Source organism: Ixodes scapularis, unplaced genomic scaffold (assembly GCF_016920785.2).
Source record: "Ixodes scapularis isolate PalLabHiFi unplaced genomic scaffold, ASM1692078v2 PGA_scaffold2__306_contigs__length_199485367, whole genome shotgun sequence".
In the NCBI taxonomy this organism is placed as follows: domain Eukaryota; kingdom Metazoa; phylum Arthropoda; class Arachnida; order Ixodida; family Ixodidae; genus Ixodes; species Ixodes scapularis.
This window is the reverse complement of record NW_024609857.1, coordinates 128282530-128305198: the sequence shown is the minus strand read 5'-3', so window position 1 is coordinate 128305198 and position 22669 is coordinate 128282530. Positions and strand designations below refer to the sequence as shown.

Below are 22669 nucleotides of genomic sequence, written 5' to 3'. Positions count from 1 at the left end.
ATAAGAGGTTAAAAAAAAAAAAAACAATGCCGAAGAAACTGTGGAAAGATAAACTTTCCTAACAAAAATCACCTTAACTAATAAGCAGGATTTCTACAAACTTAACAGTGATACTCATATTAAATAATGAATAAAGCGAGAAAATGAAAACAAGCTACCTTTTTCTTGCAGATGGGGAAGAAGACTCCGAGGAAGAAGATGGCGAGAAGCGGTCCTAGCATTGCGCCTACGAGACTGTTCGCTGCCTGGGACGTGCAAAGGGACGTCCCGAAAGGGTATATGAAGTATTTGGCAGTTAGAAACATTCGTAACATCCTACAAGGTGTTCGTTTGTGAGGCATACAAAACAAATGCTTAAAGCTGCAAATTTGGATATATTTGGAAACAGAAAATGGTTATGGCCGGTTTTCACTGTTTACTCTCGACTCGCATACAGTTTTTTTATTTAAGTATTCTTGATGGTCGCCTTTTGACTTTAGATTAATGAGTGTGATGAGCAAGTTTTTATCTCAATAAACCGACCAAATAACTTATTACAACATATTTGTTTTTACGATGAGTCATATAATGCATATAATAATGTTTAGACACGCTGAAGATATTCAAATAAACTTTAGTATTAAAAACACAATTTCGCGAACATATACTCTTGGAATCTGCACGTTCCTGGTTGGCTGTACAATGCATGGTGGTAATTGCCTACATACTTGATATGAATGTGGCAATCAAACCTTAGCTTACACAAATGCAGTGTGGAGCTAAGTTAAGCTTGATTCTATCGTGCAGTATCAATAAATTATTTTTTTTGTCCGGAAACCGTACGCTAGCGTATTTAGAAAGCACAGGAGACTGGAAAAATAACTATTAATAATTGGTTTCAATTTCACTGAATACCTGTGCTACCTGTTTGATTGAACGCGAGTTTTATAAGGTACCTAATAATTTCAATGAAAATAAACGATTTAAGTATTGGGCATCCCATTTACTTCATTTGTTTTACCTTGCACGAAGAAAAATTTTAAATTTCATAGGTCAACGGCTTAGGCAGCGGCTTTGAGCACAGTATGCCTGTTTATTTTGTAGCTAACGTTACAGAAAAAGGTTTAGAATTAGGACGGCGAAAAACGAACGCTTTGTCATCTTGCGAAGTGACAAAAATGCAACCTTGCCTATACGGTGAAAGTTTGGTGCTCGTGATGTGCGACGATTTTTTTATTTTTTATTCTTTAGTTATTTCAATTGCTCCGCTACAAAGTTCGGACATACGACATTTCAGTTTGCAGGTTCGAATTTCTGAGATAAACTAGATTGAAGATAGGGTCCATTGGCGGACGCCTGCTGCGAAGATTGGTCGCAAGTGCGCATGCGCCGCGTTGTGGCGTGGCGAGGAGGAAGGCAGGCGGAAAGGCGCAGGCGCTTGCAGACGATCAACGCTTTTCCCCCAGCTCGTTCTGCATGACGCGGCCCATAAACCAGGTGATCCCGATCGAGCAGTTGAAAACGCTGTAATATAGACTCTCTAAAATCCTCCGACGAGTTTCGCGCCATCTGGCGACGGCTTACTGCATGTAGGAACTGTGTAGCAGAGATTTCGGCAACACTGGGAACAAACTGAAGCGAACTCTATAAACAAGTTAAAAAAAAACACAGACATAAAAGGCAGCGCGCCAGAGGCGCAACGAAGTTTGTGACCTTCCGGTATGCTTATCCTTCCACTCGCGCATCTACCACGTGCCACTGAAGAAAGAGAGAGAGATAGAGAGGGAGAAGGAGAGGTGGCACAGTCATGAGGTGGGTGCCCGGTCGTCTGGGTTGTCTCCGTCGATTCCAGGGCCGCCCCTGGTCGCCCTGTCGTCTACTGTAGTTCGTTGCAACTCATAAAGGTAGGCGAAAGAAAGGAAGGCAGGAGAAGAGGAAGTAGACAGAACGCTGGAGAAGAAAGGGAAAAACCCCATCATCTCTTTAGTGTTTTTCATTTGCCTCTTCCTCCCCGGCCTTCCCTTCCCTCGCCCTACCCTCTTGAGTTCCAACAAACTATAGAGCCGGCGACACGTTAAGAGTCCAGCGGCCAGCTCCTCAAACCTCTTTTAACTTTAGCAGAGTATAGACACTGGACAGGAGCTGACCTCCTCTCCAGCGTTCGCCCTGCTGAAATGAAGAGAGGTGCAAAGAGTTTCCCCTGCATTTTCAGCATGTCACTGACGATAAGTAGTCACTGGGGACCATAATTGTGGGTGCTGTCAAGAGCGCATGCTCAGAACGAGCCCACATTAATAGGCTGCTAAGACCGGCAATATTGAGAAAGCGGAATGCACGTTACAAAAGAACTTTGGAAGGTCTCCATGAGCACGCGCTCAGCAGTCGCGCACAAAGCTATGGCCGCCAGTGAATACTACCTATAGGGCCGGTTATATACAGTCAGTTCCCAGGATGCTTTTTGGCGCTTGTGCACATTGGCAACATATCTCAGTTATCTTCCAGGGAAACAACGGACCTGCCAAAAGCACTTCGTTCTTTTAGGAGGCAGGCACTTAAGGTTTTTTTTTTGTCAATTTTGATGTACGCGTATTTCATTTCTTACAAGAAGTACCAACCTGAATTATGGATGGCAAATTTCCCGACAGAAATGCGATTGATATGGACAAGAGACCGTAGGCGGCAGCTGGCGCGTAACCAGGAGAAATGGGAGGAAAACAAACAATTACAAGAACAAACTGGCAAACTTCCGTCAGAGCGCAAAAAAAAAAAAAAAAAAAAAAAAAAAAACGACGCCAGGGTGCATGAAAAAGAACTCCGAGCTTATCGTCTTCTTTTGCAATATCGTGCGAAATCCCCGAAACTCTTGGGCACGCTCAGATATAAATTCAAGTTCAAACATTTTACAGCGTTTAAAATACTGAAACCTGTTCTGCATCTGCGAAAATAATAGATTTGGATAATATCCCGACCTAGTTACACAAGCTGTCACAATAGGAACAGCCTACATTTGAGTCAATTTGGCATTTTTACAGTAGTGCTCCCCTTCAGTTCGAAAAACACTGGTTAACCTCACGACGGTTTTTAACCTTCGGAGCCGACGCAGCAGTTGCCGTAGCAAACCGTAAAAGGATTATCCAGGAGACACATGCGTGACAAAGCTATCCGATCCGCTGTGCGAACCATCGGAGAAATGGCTGCTCAGACTCGCCGCACCCGACATTTCGAAACATATAATTCCGACGCGTCGTTTCATTCGGCTCCGCCCAGTTCCGGGTATCCGTTAACGGGCGGTAGCTTGCGCCACCTAGATTAGAAACAAAAAATATAATTCATGCCCTTGCCATTCGTGGTTTTTCTGACTTCAAAACAAACATGTTTTTATTATTTTCTCTTAAAGTGTACAGGTCTGAAGATTTTACGTACAGCTGCTTTTTTTGCTCAACATCACTTGACAATGGACTGGGCGGACCTTAGGAGCCATCCCAGCGAAGCGAGCACTGCGTGCAAATCTGAGTCCGGACATTTTATTGAAAACGGTTTCATCGAAGCCGTTTCATCGAACGCCATTTCATCGAAAGCCAATCCATCGAACGCCGTTTCATTGGAGTCGTTTATCGAACACCGCCTAGTTAAGCCTTCAAAATTTCTGATCTAGGAATCAAACCCAAAGAATAGTCGGCTTTCCTTTTCCTACATAAAGGAAAGTAATAATACGAAACTTTATTCTCTCGGCTACACTTCTTTTTCTCCAAAGTAGCGAATGGCTTGCGCTGCTAATGTAGCCAATAATAAAGGGGAACGCCTCCGTGACTTTTTATGAAACCTATGATTATCCGGTGCAGTGTTGAAGGTTTGTCCCTTGAAGTGCGTATATACGTTCTTGGAGAGACGTATTCTGTTCCAAGCATAAAGCCGTCCTGGAAGCACTGACATATATCCATGTCGCGTGAAACAGAATAAAAAGGCGTGTCCTTCTTCTTCGCTAGTTCGTCATCGGCAGAACCGTGGACTCAACCGCTTTTCAACCTTTGTTCTTAGAAATAAAGCTATAAATTGTCGTAGGATAGAATGAAAACTCAAGGAAATAAATAAATATAAAAGGCGCAGAGCAGAATACTTATGGTCTTTTCCGGATCTACCTTTTACGCATAAACAAATAGGAAATAAACTATGTGGTGGAGTACAGCCGTTTGTTTATATTACCTGAAAACATAAAACCCCAATTACTGAGCACTTAAGTTTTGTTATGTCTTATGATTTCGTAACGAAAGTTTTGGTGAAACAGTGACCAGGGTAGTAATTTTATTTCTGGTTATTCGACAGCAGAGTGAAAACAACTCAGAAGGGCGAGTGAATAGTCTAAAACGCACTATAATGCTTCAAAATTCGGTGAAGTAAAATTCGATGAAACGGCGTCAACCGACTCGATGAAAGGGAGTTCGATGAAAGGGAGGTCGATGAATCGGCGTTCGATGAAAGGTCCTCTTTCTTGATGAAGTGGCGATCAATAAATAACACAGACCTTTTGCTAAAAAAATAGACTTATTGCTAAATTACCCAAGCATCAAGGAGAATGCAAGGATTGGTGTTCCACGCGCCACACGCGCTGGGCTCAGGAGTAGTGACTGTTCTGAAGTAAATGCCTAAAACAAATCTCAAACAACAAAAAAACAAAAAACAAACTTCGAATCTTTTATACAGGGAAGGCGTGCGCGTGTGGCGGCGTGGAACACCAATCCCTGCATTCTCCTTTATGTTCTTATAATTTAGCAACAGGTCTATAGGGCTATTGTCAGTGCACGATCATTTTATTCTACCGATAAAACATAAACAAAATGAAGATAAAAAAAAAAAAAAATGTGTTGGCTTTTTTTTTTTTTGTGACTTAATTTTGGTTACATGTTGCCGTCTGCTTTGCACTCTCTGATTGTTACCGCGCCTTCTTTCTTGTCCGCAACTTTCTTCCGTGCTGTTTCTGAGGTCATAGTGCGCTTAGCTCTAAACGAGAAAGTGAAGGTTGTGGGGTGATTTCAGATAAGATCGACCAAAGGGTGGCTGGTCGACATTTTTAAATGAACTGATGTTTTTATATGACATTGTCTAGTGTCTGCTATAAACGAATCCACACTTAGTTTTGACCAGAAAAAAAATTTGGAGACAAGAAAAATCGTAAGGCAGGGAGAGGTGGACAGTTGCAATAACGCGCACTGATGGAGGGGGCAAGTTTGAAAGTGAATAATTAAAACAATAAAATTAGAAGAATTTTAAAACTTTTTACAAACAAACTATGGGTACAACTTGCTTGTAATATAAAGTAATAATATTTATTAAAAATTTATTTAGTTTTCTAAAAATTGCCAAACATGCCTGCTCGAACGACAAATAGCAAATTTTGGAAATCTGTATCTCATGAAATAATTTAATCATTATTACATAACTTGCAGACATTATTTTGCTAATATATGGCTATTATTGAAAAAATAAATAAGGTATCTGAGTGACACAATAGTTACAATATATTTAGGCAAACATGGGAAAAAAATCAAAGAAAAATTCCAATGCGAATAAAAAAAAACACCACCTTCGATTTTTTTTTAAATTTGGGTACCCTGTTATACTCTATTTCGGCATTCATTTCTATTAAAAACATGTTGTATCATTGCACTGTGAAAGAAGAAACAACTCCCCAAAGTAGGGTCCTTTTTCAAAGCCTACACTTAGCAGTGTCCTATACAAGAAGTGACTCTGAGTTCCAGTTTTATGAAACTTGCACAAATCTTTTATATACATTTATTCAGATGAGGTCATTGATAAAAAGAGCGATCGGTCACACAGTAAAAGGGAGGAGAAACTATATACAGCATTTTACATAAGCGTACAAAGTGGTATCATATAAGAGACTAATGATTTGGGAAAAGATGATGCAGTGTGAAGTTGTACCTTCCGGTATATTTTACATCTAGAGTAAAATAAATGACTTTACTTCCACACACAAAAACAAAGCTATAATAGTAAGATATTTAGGTTGGCTGTGTATTTACGATTACAAACAATTTCAGGTGACGGATGCCATAGTGCCTAACTGAAGCAGCTTCGATGCTCTCGGTGTATGAATGAATCGTGGCAAGCCGTTATATTTTATCCTCCTCGAGGATAACATTTTGGGATTTTTTTTATAGTGATCAGATAAAAATTATTAGTAACCACCAACAAAAACAGTAGGTTAAATACCCCGTGAAGAAAAATGTGATAAATAAGATGTCCCTGCATTCAAAAGGAGCAGTCCTTGGGAAATCAAATTCGGCACTTTACGCTAAGGTTTTCCTCGCTGTACCCATTTAATAAAGTTGCTTCCAAGCAGATCCGACTGTCCGTGCTACATATACGTCACAGGTCCCTTCTGTTGATGACTTGCTGAGCCGCCACGCGTGCCAAGACTGAATACCAGGGAAGGCGCGCACCGTCAGCCACTCTTCTTTTTTTTGTTCACGATACCGAACAACCTCATTTTCGTCCAGATATACAAGATGCACGCCTTTCAGTTTCTTTGATAGAACGCTCACCATTGTCCTGGCCGTCTGAATTGCGCTTACTGAACGTTCTCTCAGGTTGTTCAGCGTGGCCTGGTGCTTCACGAGTCCGCCAACTCCGTCACGTGCATTTTTCCCATGTCCAGATGCAGAAAATAACCACTGGGCTTGTGGGCAATCGTCCTTTGCAAATTGGTGAAGCTGGTAGCGATTCTTGAAATGACTGGCGGCGCCGTCACTTACGTACGTCACGTACGAGTATACCGCAACGTTGTCTTCAACCCACTCCTTCACTTTTTCTAGAGCCAAGCAAGCGTGAGCGGCGTCGTGACACAGGTCCTCGCTGATGATGGCAAAGCTGTTTGTAGATTTTCTTGTCGTCACTACACATGTAAATATCGAAACTTGTTTTTTTTTCAGTGATATGCTTGCACTTCGTCAGGAAGCACGATGGTCCAGTTTTCAGCAAAGTCAAAATGAAAGACAATGCTCCCGCGTTGCATGCACTGTTTTTCATCGTAGATCGCTTTACCTTGCGTTTGCCGGATAGGGTTGTGAAGTACCCAACTTTCAACCGTCACTTGGATGACTTTTAGGAAAGTCTCAGGTTCCAAAGTTTTTTTCACAAGGTCGCCGGACTCCCATGTTGCAAGCACAATCTCTTCATCCTCCGGGATATCAAGTTCCTGGAGTGTAAGAAACTGGCATTTTGGGCAGTGATCACAGTCTCCTTGAAGGCACAGTTCTGTTGCTGGGTCGCACAGAAATGCCGAGTTCATTTCACCAGTGTTGAATGTTGAGCCTGTAACGTTCTCTAGAGCGGCAATACAAAGATAATAATTGGCGCAGCGCACACAAACGCACACTTCCTGGTGTGGAATACATTGGACCCATCTAGGGCGCAACGAATAAAATTTCGTTAGCCCAACACCGGAATCGGGATGCTTGTCTTTGTATATACGGAAGGCCTCTCGTATTGAGCGTGTCATGAAGCGTTTTGGCACGAACGTTTTCTCTCCGTTGAGCATGACAGAGATGACGTCCTTCTGGTTGGGACTTTGTCGCGAACATTGTAGCTCGTCTTTCGTGAAGTACTCTAGGGCCGCAGACAGGTTCTCAGGGCTCACCTTGCACCTCGTGTAAGGATCCGGCTTATACCACACGCCATGCTTTTCCTTGAGTTTTCGGGATTTACTGATGAGGTACATTGAGGCCTGTGGAATCATCTTTTGAACCTCATTCTTCGTCAGTGTTGACGGCAGGAGTGTAAGCAGTTGACAACGTTCCCGGAGAGAGGTGGCGGTTTCAAAGGCCTGCCGAAAGTTGTCCACCCACTCAGTGCATGTGGAGCATGTTGGTTCGGACGACCCCGAGGGTGCGTCCCTGTCGTACGCAATACGTAGCCTTGAGCGTATATTCTTGACAGCAACCTGCTCCAGTTCTGTCTGCTTTCTCTTGACATAGGCAGGCCTGTCCCGACTTCTTACGACGCTTGGTTGTCTCAGCGGCGACACATCTGTAGGTAGTATGCTGCGATTTAGATCTTCAATTGCTTCTTCAGCTGGCACAAATATGTCAGGGCACTGCTCTGAGCTTCGCATCGAGATCTCCTTAGTGATGTGCATGAAGCAATGGTAGCACAGGTAGTCCGTCGCACTCACTTTGGTGGAACAGTCAGGCGGAAGAATTTGCTTCAACGAGTTTAGGTCCAACTCGCCAACACTTCGAAAATTCCGCTGCTTTAGTATAGTCTTTTTGTGTTTGCAAAAGTAATCTGCACAAAACACTCGTTCAGAGCTCCAGGACGTCTTCATAATGTATACATAAATAATAGAAATTAAACCCCAACTGATGGCCTATAATTGCCAAGTGAAAGAACTACTGGGTGCACAAGTGACAAGTCCGAGGCTGAGGAGCTCACTCACTGCAAACGTACATTTGAAAAGAGAGGTCACAACTGAGGCTGTCGGCAAAGCTTGATACACGTCAAAGGAAGAAAGAGGGAAAGTCTCCAGACAAAAAATTGTGGTCAGCGGCCTTCGAAAAAGACTTTCCGGAATCGCACTGTCGTCCCTCCACGCGCTGATATGAAAGCACCCGAGCTTCTACCACGTGGTTCATGACACAGACTGAGCCATGTCGGCGACCGGTTCGCGAGGGGTTGGCGGTGGGGTTACGTTGATGGCCACTCGGATTAGCCCTTGCTGTACTGAGCTACCGCCTGCAGTGCCTTATCGCCGGCTGGTGTCAACAACGAGAACACACACACCCTGTCTACACCAAAACTACAAGCGTTTACAGCACACGCGTCGCCGCCGCTTTTAAGCTTTTGTGAAATTGCTTTCTTTTGCCGCGGAGAACCGCCTTATCTTAACTACGCGCCTGAAATCCTTCCAGGCGGGCGTACACAATATCAAACGTTTCGAGAAATGCCCGTGGAGTAGAACTATGGGAAAATTCGGAGCCCGCGATGTCGATATCGTCGCCGTTGTGTTAGTACGCCGTCGCGTACTGCAGTCCCCCGTTGGGGGAGGGGGGGGGGCGGTCTTACTACGATAACATGGCGACAGCGTTTACACTCTATGTATTTACGCGAGGCTCGAGTATTTGGGGATAATGCTGCCGGTTGGTGTGCCCCTTTGTGCCTGATATTATCGCCCGTGACGCCAGCGAGTGAGATGGCGACAGGCATGACTGCTCAGTAAACAGGCGTCGGCGGCCATGTTTTGCTGGTTGAAGCGAACCCCCTTGTCCTTGACAGCGAGCGGGGAAATGCGAAAAAAAGATTGCATCGGTCTTTTTGCCAGAACTAGCGACGAGTGTCGTCTGCGGTTTCCGGCAACTATTTTGCCATAATCGTGAGCTTAGCGAGGAAATGATTTTTGCTAGCCACAGAACACTACCACGCAGAAAGGGAATGCTTGAACATGTTTTTGTTCTGGATATATATCAGGGATATATATGAGAGAGGGAGAGAGAGAGATGAAGGTAGAGCGAAAGAGGGAATAGCATATAGTGTCGCAGGAGAATAAAGTAAACAAAGTTCCTAGTGGCCGATGGCTGCATGATCTTTTCTCGGATCACTAGTCCGTAATATGATACCTCTTTGTACACAGTAGTTTCTCCTTAATTTAAGTGTATGAACGATTTCTTTAGTTATCATTGGCCTCATCTGAATAAAGATATATAAAAGATGTGTGTTGGTTTCATGAAACTGGAACTCAGAGTCAGTTCTTGTATAAAACACTGCTAAGTGTAGGCTTTGAAAAAGGACCCTACTTTGGGGAGTTGTATCTTCTTTCTCAATAAAATGATGCAACATGTTTTTAATGGAAATGAATGCCGAAATCGAGTATAACAGGTTACCTAAATTTAAAAAAAATCGAGGGTGGTGTTTTTTTTTTTATTCGCATCGGAATTTTTCTTTGTTTGATTTTTTTTCCATGTTTGGCTAAATATATCCTAACTATTGTATCACACAGATACCTTAGTTATTTTTTTAATATTAGCTATATATTAGTAGAATAATATCTGCAAATTATATCATAATGATTAAATTATTTCATGAGATACAGACCTCCAAAGTTTGCCATTTGTCGTTCGAGCAGGCATGTTTGTCAATTTTTAGAAAAATGAATAAATTTTAAATAAATATGATTACTTTATATTACAAGCAAGCTATACCCATAGTTTGCGCCTAAAACGTATTAGAGTTCTCCTAATGTTATCGCTTTAGTTATTTACTCTCAAACGGGCCCCCTCCATCAGTGCGCGTTAATGCAACTGTCCACCACCTCATGCCTTACGATTTTTCCTGTCCCCAAGTATTTTTTCTAGTCAAAACTAAGTTTGGATTCGTTCATACCAGACACTAGACAATAACATATAAAAACATCAGTTGATTTGAAAATGTCGACTAGCCATCCTTTGGTCGATCTTATCTGAAATCACCCTGTTCTTTGTTATGGGAAGTGCCAGAGGACGAAAGAGGTGCACCGACGATTTCAGGCGGGGTTTCGGCGGCGACCTCCGGGATCTAAAAGAATTTGAGGCGCGTCTCAACGAAGAGGAAATCATCCAAAATTAGCCACTGACAACAGCAGTGTCATCGCCGAAGCTGATATTGAAAAATGCACACTCGCGGTGCCTTCACTGCCGACCCCCCCTTGTCGACGGAAAGAGCACTGCCGACATCTATCGACTGTTGCGCCAATCAGACGCCTTTGGTTTGCACACGGCCGCCGTAGGAAGGCATTTTAAGATCTTCATTTTAGCTTTTTACTCAGATAAGTTTGTCCAGTGAACCTTTTATTCCTGTAATGATCATTCCCCGTCCTCCTCTGTGAAGAATCTTACCAAAATACGTTCAGAAAACGATTTTCTGCCACGCCTTCATAGAATCAGCGACCATTTAGACTCACCCTGTAGGTCTGAAGCGACGTGGATACCTAACTTTTCTCTGTTTCAAGATGATAACTCGATTACTTAGCCACACCACTGATCTGTATGGCAATTTGCTCGCGCATCCCCCGCTTCGTCGCTGTTGTGCAAGTGCGGCCACCGGAGGGCCATCTTGTGACACGGAAAGTCGACCTTTTGGAGCGTTGCGGAGGCTGGGCGGCAGCTTTTTAAAACACGTTTTCTGCTCGTTCGTCGTCATTCGCCAAATAAGTTTTTCAAAACCTTGTGTAAACCGTGAGAATTGCCTTTGAGAACACGTGGAAAGTTTTACGAAAGTGCAGCACGGCAGGAAAAAGGTGCAAGTCGTCAAACGTAAGTCTCGCCGGTCTTGCGGCGTGATCAAAGCTTCCTTGGCCCGCCATGTGGATTTGTTTCGCGAGTGCAACGTGCATTAAGACGTATCTGCCTCTGGAGCAGCATTTTATTACTGTGACGGCTGTATTTATAACTTGCGGCCCTCGCGGTCCAGAAACGAGCTTGATCTAGGGGCGACGGAAGGGGGGAAGGGGGGTGCGGCGTCGGCGACAAATTTCACTCGGCAATCTGGCAATCTGGCGTCGGCGACAGATTTCACAGGACAAATACAGCGTTGCTGTATTTGTGCTGTCATGTGATCCATTCGCCCTAGTGAAAAAAGTCATTTGTATGAAAAATTTCTTGTGTCCAATAAACACATATGAATCATACAAGATATATAAGAACATATAAGAACCATATAAGAACTGTATAAGCACTATATAAGATATATAAGAACCATATAGGAAACGTATAAAAGACTTCTCACAAGTTTTTTATATGGAGCTTGTATGTTCTTATATATCTTATATAGTTCTTATATAGTTCTCAAATGGCTCTATATGTTCTTCTATATCTTGTATATGAGTTTATCGGACACAGAAATTTCTCATACAAATGATAATTTTCAATAGGGCGTGTAGAGTTGGAAGATAGCCACGATTAATCGCGCATAATAGCAACCACAGCTTTTAAGGCGAAAGCATTACTTGTCTTATAACGCGAAAAACCGTCGGCGTTGTCCCCCAAAGATGGTCATAAACTACGTCATTAAGCACGCGCCTCCAAAATAGAACACAAAGAAAAGCACAGCCACACAGATGCTTCGTCGCGGTAGCCGGCGGGGGCGCTCAAGGTCAAAGCGGACGCTCCTGAGAAATAGAACAAAGAAAAGCACAGCAACGCAGATGTTTTGTCACGGAAGCCAACGTGAAGGCGGCGAGGTTCGCCGCGCCTGCGCAGTGGGGGAGCGTGATGTCACCGCCCGAGTGCAGTGTGCGAAAGAAATACGTGGCGCGCTGCTTGTAAGAATGTGCGGCGCGTAGAAATGCTCTCACATTCCTACACGTAGCAGTCTTAAGTGTCTTCGGCGAGGCTTCTTTTTGTCCTATATTGATTGCAACTCGCCGGAACAGCTGGGTGATTCAGAACGCAGGAACAGCTGGGCGATCAAGAATACATCCACGCTCGACACACCTTCAAAACTTTGCCACGGCGTCGATTCTTGATAGGTATCCAAGCGTGCGAAGGCACAGAGATGCAGCAGTTCGGCGTGCCAAGGTAATTGATCACGTACATGACCGGCGAGACTTGCGTTCGACGAGTTGTGCCTTTTTTCTGTGATGCTGCATTTTCGTAAAATTTTCCACGCGTTATAAAAGGCAATTTTCCTCGTGTACACAATTTTTTTGTAAGAAACTTCTCGCGCGAATTACGGCGAACGAGCAAAACACGTGTCTTCAGCACGCTCCCGCCCAGCCTCCGCAACGCTCCAAAAGGTCGATTTCCGTTGTCGCAAAATGGCCGTCCGGTTATGGTGCTTGGAACGCGTCTCCGAATAGTGTGTTCACTACGCCCCAAAAGTGGTCCCTCTATTTCCGCCTGGTGACGTCATAAAACTGTCATGCTGTCGCCTGTCGTGATCTTGGCGGTGTTTCAGCAGCAGTGGTGGATGTAGCAGACGCCTGTTCTGCTGCAGGTCGCTCTCTGGTGCGACAGTCCACGGAAGCTTTAAACGCCGGAAGTTGGGAGGCCATGACGACAGTCACACTCGCGTTCTCTCGTGCTTCTCGCCAATATTTTTACGACCAACCGCCAGGATTGCGACATGCAACAGCATAACACTTCGGCTTCTGCGGCGTCATTTGTTGACAATTCGGGAGCACTTTTGATGTATGGGCAGGATAGGGCGCTAAACACACCAGTCAAAGACGCTTTCCAGACACCATAGAATGGTGGCTAGAGGGGTGGTGGATCGAGCTTCTCCCCTCACCCGTGCATACGAGCGATCTTCGTGCGGAAGACAGCCGCAAGAGGCTCTGCGCTACCGGTATATGTTGCCTGTTGCATTCTGCTCCCGCTGTTGCAGCGGCTGTGTGGCTGTGTCACAGCGATCGCGGTCGCGGCTGCGTGCTATTGCATACATTTACTGCGGGTTTGCTTATAATACTACTGGTAGTATCGTGGTACTCCCAAGTAACTGTGTGCTGCGATCCAATGGACCAAGCAGCTATGCCGGCCTCCGGCTGCTCCCATTCCAAGGGCCGATGTGAGCTTGAGTTCAACATCTGCAGTTTGCGAACTGTATTTTGAAGAAGGCTGTATCGAGCGGTTTCACGCGGACTCGCACGTGATCAACGAAGAGCCTGTGCGCCTTAAAAGAGACCGTCTAGTTCTCAAACTAGATGCTGTTCCGACAGTATTACACAACTTGCCTAAATATTTCACAAAGAAGCTGTCCAGAAAGCGGAAAACTCACGAGAAGCCCTCTTCAAAACCGTGCGCGTAGAAGTCCCACATGGAGTGTGGTGTCAGTGGAGACGAGTCTTTTCAGCCTCTGGGACCCTAGGAGGTGCATAAATTGGACTATTACAGCAGTGAGGTGACGCTGCCCTTCCAGAAAAGGACGAAGCTCCGTTTCTTAGACAGCTCGGCATTTGCCAGCGTGAAGCTGAACGACGCCAAATCTGAGCTCTCTACAGAGAAGGTGCTGCTTCTCTCAATCACAGCGAAAGCCGTGGCGACCTGCACCTTACACTTGAAAGGACGCCAGTTTTCTCAGATAGCTCTTTCGGGTCCATCAGAACTTCAGGGTGCTTTGGATAATGCTGACCGCCGTGTGCTTTGTGGAGGACCAGAAACCACCGAAGCCTTCAACCCTCTACAGATGGCCAAGACACCTACCGTGCTTCTTCGAAATGAAAACGTCATCAGTTGACAGTGACAGTGCACCTTAACAGTGGAAAAAGATGGTAATTTAATATTTCAGAGAACAGAGTGTCTGCATGTTTTCATAGTAGCAATAGGGCCACAACTACGTGGACTTTGGTACAAGGCTTCAAGATGCAGAGTTCTCCACACATCCAGGGTGTTTCACGAAGAAAGGACAAATTCGATATTGCGAAAACTACGCATCGTACCGAAAGAAAGCTTGCGACGTTTTGATCCCAGGCCAAGGGCCTATTTAGGAAAATTGTTAAAGTTCAGGATAATTAAATTGTTAATTATTTTCGCGTATTTCTTTTTTTTTTTCATATTGAGTTTAGGGGGATCGTTTTATTTGGAAACTTGCTCAGCATCATTGAAAGCACTAAATAAAAAGTTAGAGTGGGATAAAAGGCACGCGCTGCACTTCACAGCTTTCTGAAAAACAGCACAACTTCGACGGGGTTTTAAGTTTCGGTTTGAAATCGGAGCGCTTCTCGGCATTGATGGTACAGCGCCCCGTGGAGAAATTGTGCAACCAACATCTGCTTCGCTGTCCTCGCGCAACGCAGCTAAGGCAGATTGCTCTATTTCTCCATGGGGCGTGGTGCCGTCGGTGCCGAGAAGCGCTCCGATTAAAAACTGAGACTTAAAAACCCGTCGAAGTTGTGTGGTTTTTCAAAAAGCTGTAAGATACAGCGCGTGCCTTCTATCGCAGTCCAATTTTTTTTTTATTTAGTGTTTTTTGACGATGTTCAGCAAGTTTCCAAGTAAAACCATGTACTTAAACTCAACATTAAAAAAATAATTGCGCAAGAATATTAACAACTTAATTATCGCAAACTTTAATAACATTCTTAAATAGGCCCCTGGCCTAGGACCACACCAACACAACCTTTTTTTTTTTGTGCGATGTGTAGTTTTCGCAATATTGAATTTGTCCACCTTTCGTGAAACACGCTGTACAGTTGTACATTGTACGAGGAGCGCTAGCTGCCCAGCATGATCGGAGACTTTCAATTTGTATTGTGGCTCTGGCAGCTGTTGTTTTATACGTATGTATTGCCTTTCCTATGTTTATGTAATCAAATTTCACAATTTTAGGCACATCCTGCTTAAGGTGTGAGTACCTGAGGAAGTTGCTCTTCACACGACGGTGCAAAAAAAAAATATGGCCAAACAACGAGTTTGTTAAACCTGAGAAACCAGAGAAAACAGCTGAAGCGGGGCAAAAGGAAACTGATTCAGCTCACGGAAAATGTGCGGCAGCTCCAACAGAGGACAGCGGAGATTGGAAGCGGCGTTTTGGAAGAGAAGGTAATTGATCAGAGCATATGGAGATATAATGTGCTTCTTATATCTACACCTCCCTATTTCACACTTCCAGAACTCTTCAAAAACCCATGTTTTTCAAGAGTTCTGGAACCCCAACTGCAGCTCTTAGCAGTTCTGGAACCCGAACTGCTAAGAGCTGCATGTGACGAGTGTAATATAGTAAAAGACTGACAAAAAAAAACACGATTCTTGTCCTGCCGTTTCCTTATCCCCTCATGGCAGGTTATAGAAAGCCTTCCAGCTGTTTTCAGAACGATTCTTACTGTCACTTTCAGATCAAGAGCCTTCCACCAAAGCAACAACTCAACGTTCGCCCTTGCTTCCAGGCAGCGAAAAGAAAATCTCCAAAGGGAATGCTTTATGAACAGGAGTGGCTTCTGGAATGCATTCTTATGAGGTAACAGTTTAGTCAGAATCAGCTCTTTTTGGCAAGATACTATAGTTTATAACTGCTTTTTTATTCTCCCAGGTTGAAGAGCCCTCGCTTCTACAGACAACCTCGGGAAGACAAAATTTTAGCACTCCCTGGACTCATCACGCTCCGCAAGTACATTAAGCACTACAAGACTGGATTTGGGTTCAACCCCACAACATTTGTTTCTCTGAAGGAGAAGACGGCAAACATGACGGAACTGGAGCTCCATAATGGTTTAGTGTTGAACGAAATTAAACTTTCTGAGAATAACTTGCTCCAACCTTCTGGACATGCAGAAAAATTCGTGAATCTAGGGCCCTACATAACTCACGACCAAGAAGGAGTTTCAGCAGACCATGGCATGGTGCTGCTGTTCCAACAATTCCGTGGAAAGTGAACCCAAATGCTCGGTAAGTACAAATGAGGAAATATGTGCGTGGTGGCTCAACTAATATAGATAGTCAGAAGTTGTTACACAAGTTGACCTCCACAAATGTTTCTAGAATTTCATTTGTGAGCGTAGTGTTGATTCAGGACATTTCTATGCAGGTGTCTTCGCAGCAAATGGAAATGTGAAAAGTGATATCCTGTCCAAGATCATTGTTGATGCAGTAATCCTTGGTGAACAGGCAGGCCCCAGGATCGACTGCATCTGCTGTGATGGGGCGTCGTGGAACCGGAGCATGTGGAAGCGTTTCGGAATTAAGGTACATTGTGTTAACATACATTAAAATATTTAAAATGATTTAAGCACTAATACATTTTTTTTTCTCATTTGGGCACTAATATATTTGTTATTTTGCATTTTTCTTATAGGCAAAGGCAGGCAGGATAACTTGCAAAACAGAGTACCCCATGGATTCGAAGTGGCATTTTCATTTCGTATCTGGTTTTCTGCACCTTATTAAGTGCTTACAGAATGGCTTTCTGAAAACCGGATTACAAACTCCAGATGGCAGGGTCACTATTCTCGAGCGCCAATCTTAAATAGCAGTTGCTGAGTGACTTGGCTTGCATCGCAATACACAATATGTCCTTCTTTTACTTTAAGGTTGCAAGGAACCATATCATCGAAGTATGGAAGTGTGACTCCGCGCCCCTGACTCTGAAGGCAAGGCCTCGGCTTTCCCGCTCTCACTTATTTCCGAATGCATTCGAAAAAAATGTGAGTGAACCTCGCATTCCAGCTGTTCAGTGACGAGATCTTGCGAGGTATACTGCTTTACGGAGAACACCTAAAGGAGGTCTACGGAGACTGCGAGGCGACTGTACAGATCGTGCAGTTGATTTCCTCTCTGATCAAAGCGATGACGTCTCGATACAGGCTTGATGCTGTGAGGCAAGTAACAATTTGTAATTAGTATTTGTGAGACATTCAACTAAATCATTTAATGATACGTCTCGTTTCCTTGCCGACTGGAATGAAGCAGGGGCATTGAGAGCATCATGCACACATGACAACTATCAAAGCGTATGCATGAGAGCTTTGCAAGAAATTTAATTTGCTGTATGATTCTTGGGAAACTTTTCTTGGCTTCTGAAAATTAGCAGAATCATTTTCGTTTACTGGTCTTAAAAAGATGACAGGAAAGTTATCAGATCTGAGTGCAGCACTGAATAATGGGTGCTGAGAACCATAGAACACTCGCCCCCGACTCCTTCGTTGTGTGAAAATAAAAACTAACTCATTAAGGGACTTGTCAAAATATGACTGACCATACTATCCTTTTTGCTGCAGACCTGAATCTTGCCATGCAGAGGTCATCGCCAGATTTCTTATGTAAATGAACGACTGGGAAGTGGCAGCAACGGATGGTGGGTTCCTTAGCAAGGGCACCGCAGAGGGCCTAAGGGTCACATTGTAAAGTACCAAAAGCCTGCTGGAGTACGTGACTGGCCTTGGTTACAAGTGTTTAATGACTACTCGATTATACCAGGATTGTATTGAACGACTCTTTGGAATTATTAGGCAGTCCTGTGGAGCGAACGACTACCCAACCCCATCAGAATTCCTGACTGTGGTGAACTGCGTGAGTTTTTATAACATTGTGCGGTCACCAGCGGGTGGAACCACCTCTAAAGGCTTCCTTAACGCCATGTTGGGCTCAAAAGACTCTGTGGCAAGTGCACGAGTCGATTTAGATGAGTTCAACAAAAGGTAGTCACGGAGATGCAGAAGAGGGCTCACAAGAGTCTGTGACAACGGTACACTTCGACCTCGAACTCTTCGAACTCATCGACACTTCGAACTCTTCGACCAGGGCAGATTCGGAGATGCAGAAAAGGCCCTGACTTCTCGGGATCATGTGTCAAGCTTTAAAAAAAGGAGTGACTCAAGGCTTATCTTCTATATTTCAGGCTATGCGGCGAGAAAATGCGTCAAGACGCAACACTTTACTGATTGCACGGCACTGTGCATACGACATGGAACACCAGTGCAAACAATGCACCCAGCTGCCTTTACAAAACAGTTCAACAGGGGAGGGGTGGGGGGGCTGGCTTGTTTATGTGACAAATGCGCTTTTCGGGCTCATTAGCCAGCTAGAAGGCATTTTTACAAGTTGCTTCAGCAAGAGAGCCTTTCTGACTCTGACTCTGAGGATGCTGACAGCGTCCTCGATCTCATGGCATGTGTGCAAGGGAAGACTTCAACAGTGGGTTGCCAAGAGCCACAAAAATGAGCTTACCGCAGTAGTCGTTAAGTTCTATTTGATGACCAGAGTTCATTTATATGTGAAGGAACAGAATATTCTCCGGGAGCAAAAGCAAAGAAAGCAGAATTTTGCAAAGCAAGGCAAATTGCTCTAGCTATTCCCTGCCTAGTACGCAGAGGAAATTGAAAACAATTTGCCATGTGGCATCAAAGTTGGGACATTGAACAAAGTACACTGCATACCAAGTTTCTTTCATGCGTGAGTAATCCAGCTTTATCATTTTCAGAGGCCTGACATCCGAGATTGGAAGTGACGCAGCACTTGATCCCCAAACGTTGGAGCGCCGGACTAGGCGTATGTAAATAAATATTTTTACTCTCTCTACCCCTCAAATGTGTATTCATGTATATTTAAAATAACTACTTGCACAGATATGTGCGTGCGGTTCAGACAAGATCGCCGAATTTCGTGTCTTTGAATATTACGCTTGTGCCGTTCACTTCTGAAACTGTTCATTTCCTAAATATTTGTTACTTTTACAATATCTGTGTGATTTGAACACGAAAGAGACACCCACGGAAGAATTTGCAAAGCATGCTTGTCTTCTATGCAAGCCTTTTACGTATTTTCGATGGGAGTGTCTATCCTGTAATACTCTTTGGTTATCACAGGTAATATCACAAGTTGTAGTCCATACTTCCGACTCGTCCTACAAGGCTGTAGTTTCGTGGGATGTCTTCAAAAGCGTAAGCGCAAATGCCCCTAAGTGAGAAAAAGAGGTCGTGTTTCACGGATCGCAACGTTCCGCTGAGCACGCGGGCACATCGAAAATTGCTTCTCGTCCTGCATCCTTTCGTGTTGAAACGCCGACTTGGCATTTAGCTCACATATTTCATGGTTTCGATGATCACAACCTATGGTTCGCGGAAACTCACCTGAACGCCCGAACTGAAGCTGCGAAGCGGCGAGAAACCACGCTCGCAACAGGTGAGCGCCATCTACCCGCTGTCTCCCAAATCGGTGTCGCGCCTCGGCCGCTCCTCGGCACACCACTCTCTCTAGGCACCATAACCATAGTTCGGTGTCCGCTATTGCGGTGCGGGGAAGCGCATTCCAGCAATTGTCATAGAAATCAGTGGACCACACCAAGCATTTTTTTGCTCCGAAACCAGCGTTTTTCGCCAAACTTTGCTTAAAACTCGGAGACTCGTTTTTTCGGAAATTTAAATGAAAAAAAAAAAAAAAGAAAAAAGTTAAATGTAGCAACAACCGAGTAGAGGAAATGCACGAGGTCTTGCACCGGACATGTACCGGTGGTGACACCTTGGGACTGTTTAGTGAACCGCTCTCACTGGGGTCATTGTTCCGCCGCTTTCAAGATTTATAATAAAGATAGACTTACCAATGCCCTTCGTGACGAGAACGGCCTTCCTTTCAGAAAACTTGACTCGAGGTTCAATAAAGTCTTTCCACGTAACTGCCGCCAGGGCATTGTAACCCGATGACAGCGTGCTGAAACCCAAAAAGCGGGCGAGCCTTAAAGAAAAGTTCACAAAAAAAAAAAAAAACACTCGGCAGCATATGTTCACTACACCCCCCCCCCCCCCCCCAATATCTAACCGTTACTTTAAAAACAATGGTGGAAGAATCTGAATTGGGATATAGGTCACCGTGACGGTCCCGTGATATTCATTTCCCCGCTATATTTGGGGGGGGGGGGGGGGGGGCTTTGGATTGGTGTGTAAGTCACGCGACATAATTTTCATCGTCAAATTAACATATTAATCTGAACATACTGCAACATCAATTAAGGGCATTGCAGGAGTGGAATACACAGGTGAAAAACAGATGAGTAGTGCTAACAATAACCAAGAACATATACAAAATAATGATTCGCCAGTCACATATTAAGCAAGATGAAGTTTCACAATTTCTAAAACTATGTCGTCGTAATGAAGCATACGCGTTGGTCCATTATTACCGTTCCATAACTCAACCGTACACAGAAGGAAGGACTTTTTAAAACAAAAAAATATAATAGTGAAAACGTAAAATATTTAAAGGATGGAATCGTCTAGTGTGCGTGATGTTTGAAAAAGGAATGTATTTCATGCACTCAATGCCACTATCTTCATTAATAGTTCTGTGTCATTTTCAACCGCTCGACATTTCGCCTAAAAAACTGAGACTCGCTGTAATGTTTGCATAGATGATGATGAAAAGTGTCGATCATATCCATTGGAAATAAAACTGACCGTCTTGGCCTGAACAGAGTCGACAAGATTAATATCGTTTTTTGGATAGGCGTCACGAACTAGAGAACCATCTTCCAAAAATTCGCCTAACAAGGGTTTCAAAAGCGCCACTTTTGAAGAACATTTCAGCGCACGTTTAACATGTCCTAATATCCTGAGGACGCGAGAGCAAATAAAGTCAACCTGCCTGTCCCATTTAAGGTTAGATGAAAAAAATAACGCCCAAATATTTGAACTCATGAAACTCCCATACGATTATCGCGTCAATGCCGTGGCTAAAAACCAAGGGCGATTTCTTATTTATAAACTTCATGGGCATAGTATTTTCAATGTTGATTTCCATTTGCCATTATTTACTCCAATGAAAGAAGCGCGCGAAGGAATGATCTAGTAACAATTCATTATTAACTGAAGTAATATCATTATACAGGGCGTAGTCATCAGCATAGAGACGAATTATAACCAGCATGTTTTCTACAATAGAATTATTATACGGAAGAAATAAAAGGGGCCCTAACACCGATCTTTGCGGTGCACCTGAACTGACTTCTGTTCTTTTGAAGAAACACCATTACCAAGCGAAACAAACTGTGACCTGCTTTTGAAATAATCAGTGATCCAGTCAAGTAAAACGGGATCCTTAAGTTTAACTTTAAACTTAAAATGTTGTTTGGAATGCAAACATTTATTGAATGCCTTCGAATCGTCTATGAATATCGCATCAACCTGCTCTTTTATTAAAAGACGAAGCAATATCACGAGTAAAACACCGGAGTTGAGTGGTAGTTGAAAAATGGCTACGACAGCACAAAAAACGTGCTGCTGAGGGAAGATGTTTGAGTTGTTTTCGAGGTATTCAGAAATATGACTGTAGACTACATGCTCGAGGAGCTTACTAGAGAAGAAGTTAATAAAATTAGTCTGTAAGTGATAAGGCCCTGTTTGTTACCAGATTTAGATATGGGAACAACTCTGACTGATTTCCAAGTTTAGGTACGATTCCAGCTGAGAAAATCAAGGTCACGTGACCTTAGGTCACGTGACCGATATACCAATTCAGGTTCCCCACTAAATTTAGCGGGGAAAGTGGACGTCACGCGACCTCTTCGCCCTGTTTTTGATGGGAAACAAACTTAGTGGCGCCATCTACTGGGTGACCACGGCACACTTCCGGTCCTCGTGTATTTCCCAATTTGTTTACTCGTTATTCTTTTATCATAAGAGTGAACTACATCTGGCAGTGGAAGTGGCCATTTCCAAAAGGTAGCGTGTACATTCGACTTTGCGAATACAGCGAAACCCGCCGTCTAGTTCACAACCGAAAGTGGTGGGGGGGGGGGGGGGGGGGGGGGGCGGGGAGCTAATTTAACCTAACCTAACTTAACCTAACTTAACCTTACAATTGTACTGTTGGCGTTTAACCTGCCTTAAAATGTTCAAAATATTGAAACTAGGTTTGTAAACGAGAAGTAGTCTTAGGTATTTGAGTAGATTTCGTATTTGACGGTTTAAGAATGCCTTAGTTGACATATTTCCGAAGAAAACTCTACGAGAGTTTTATGTTTTTATTTGTAATACGACTTTAAATATTATAACTAGAGTACAAACATACATTGACATTTTCATAATTTGGAATGCCGAATTTGCTGATGTAGGTTTAAGTTATTACTAGCATTATATTCTGCCTGGCATAAACAGCTGCCTTTTAATTTTCAATTCTTGGGAATTCAGAACGATTATAAGTGGGTACCCGTGAAGAAACAACCAGCAGGCTTCATAAAATAGGCTAATCCCATGTCATGAAGAGCAGGGTTGGAAACG

The 22669-nt window shown here is 43.7% G+C and overlaps 1 protein-coding gene across 1 annotated transcript in view; it reads right to left on the bottom strand.

Moving 5' to 3' along the window:
- The window catches only part of LOC8053231 (sodium-dependent multivitamin transporter-like), a 132118-nt gene that overhangs the window by 68664 nt on the left and 40785 nt on the right, over window positions 1–22669 (bottom strand). The window contains exons 6-8 of the mRNA XM_040212947.2: window positions 19996–20105; window positions 2595–2662; window positions 159–245 (exon numbers count right to left, since the gene is read on the bottom strand). Coding sequence (XP_040068881.2) covers window positions 159–245; window positions 2595–2662; window positions 19996–20105 — 265 coding nt within the window. The remainder of the gene's footprint in view (window positions 1–158; window positions 246–2594; window positions 2663–19995; window positions 20106–22669) is intronic.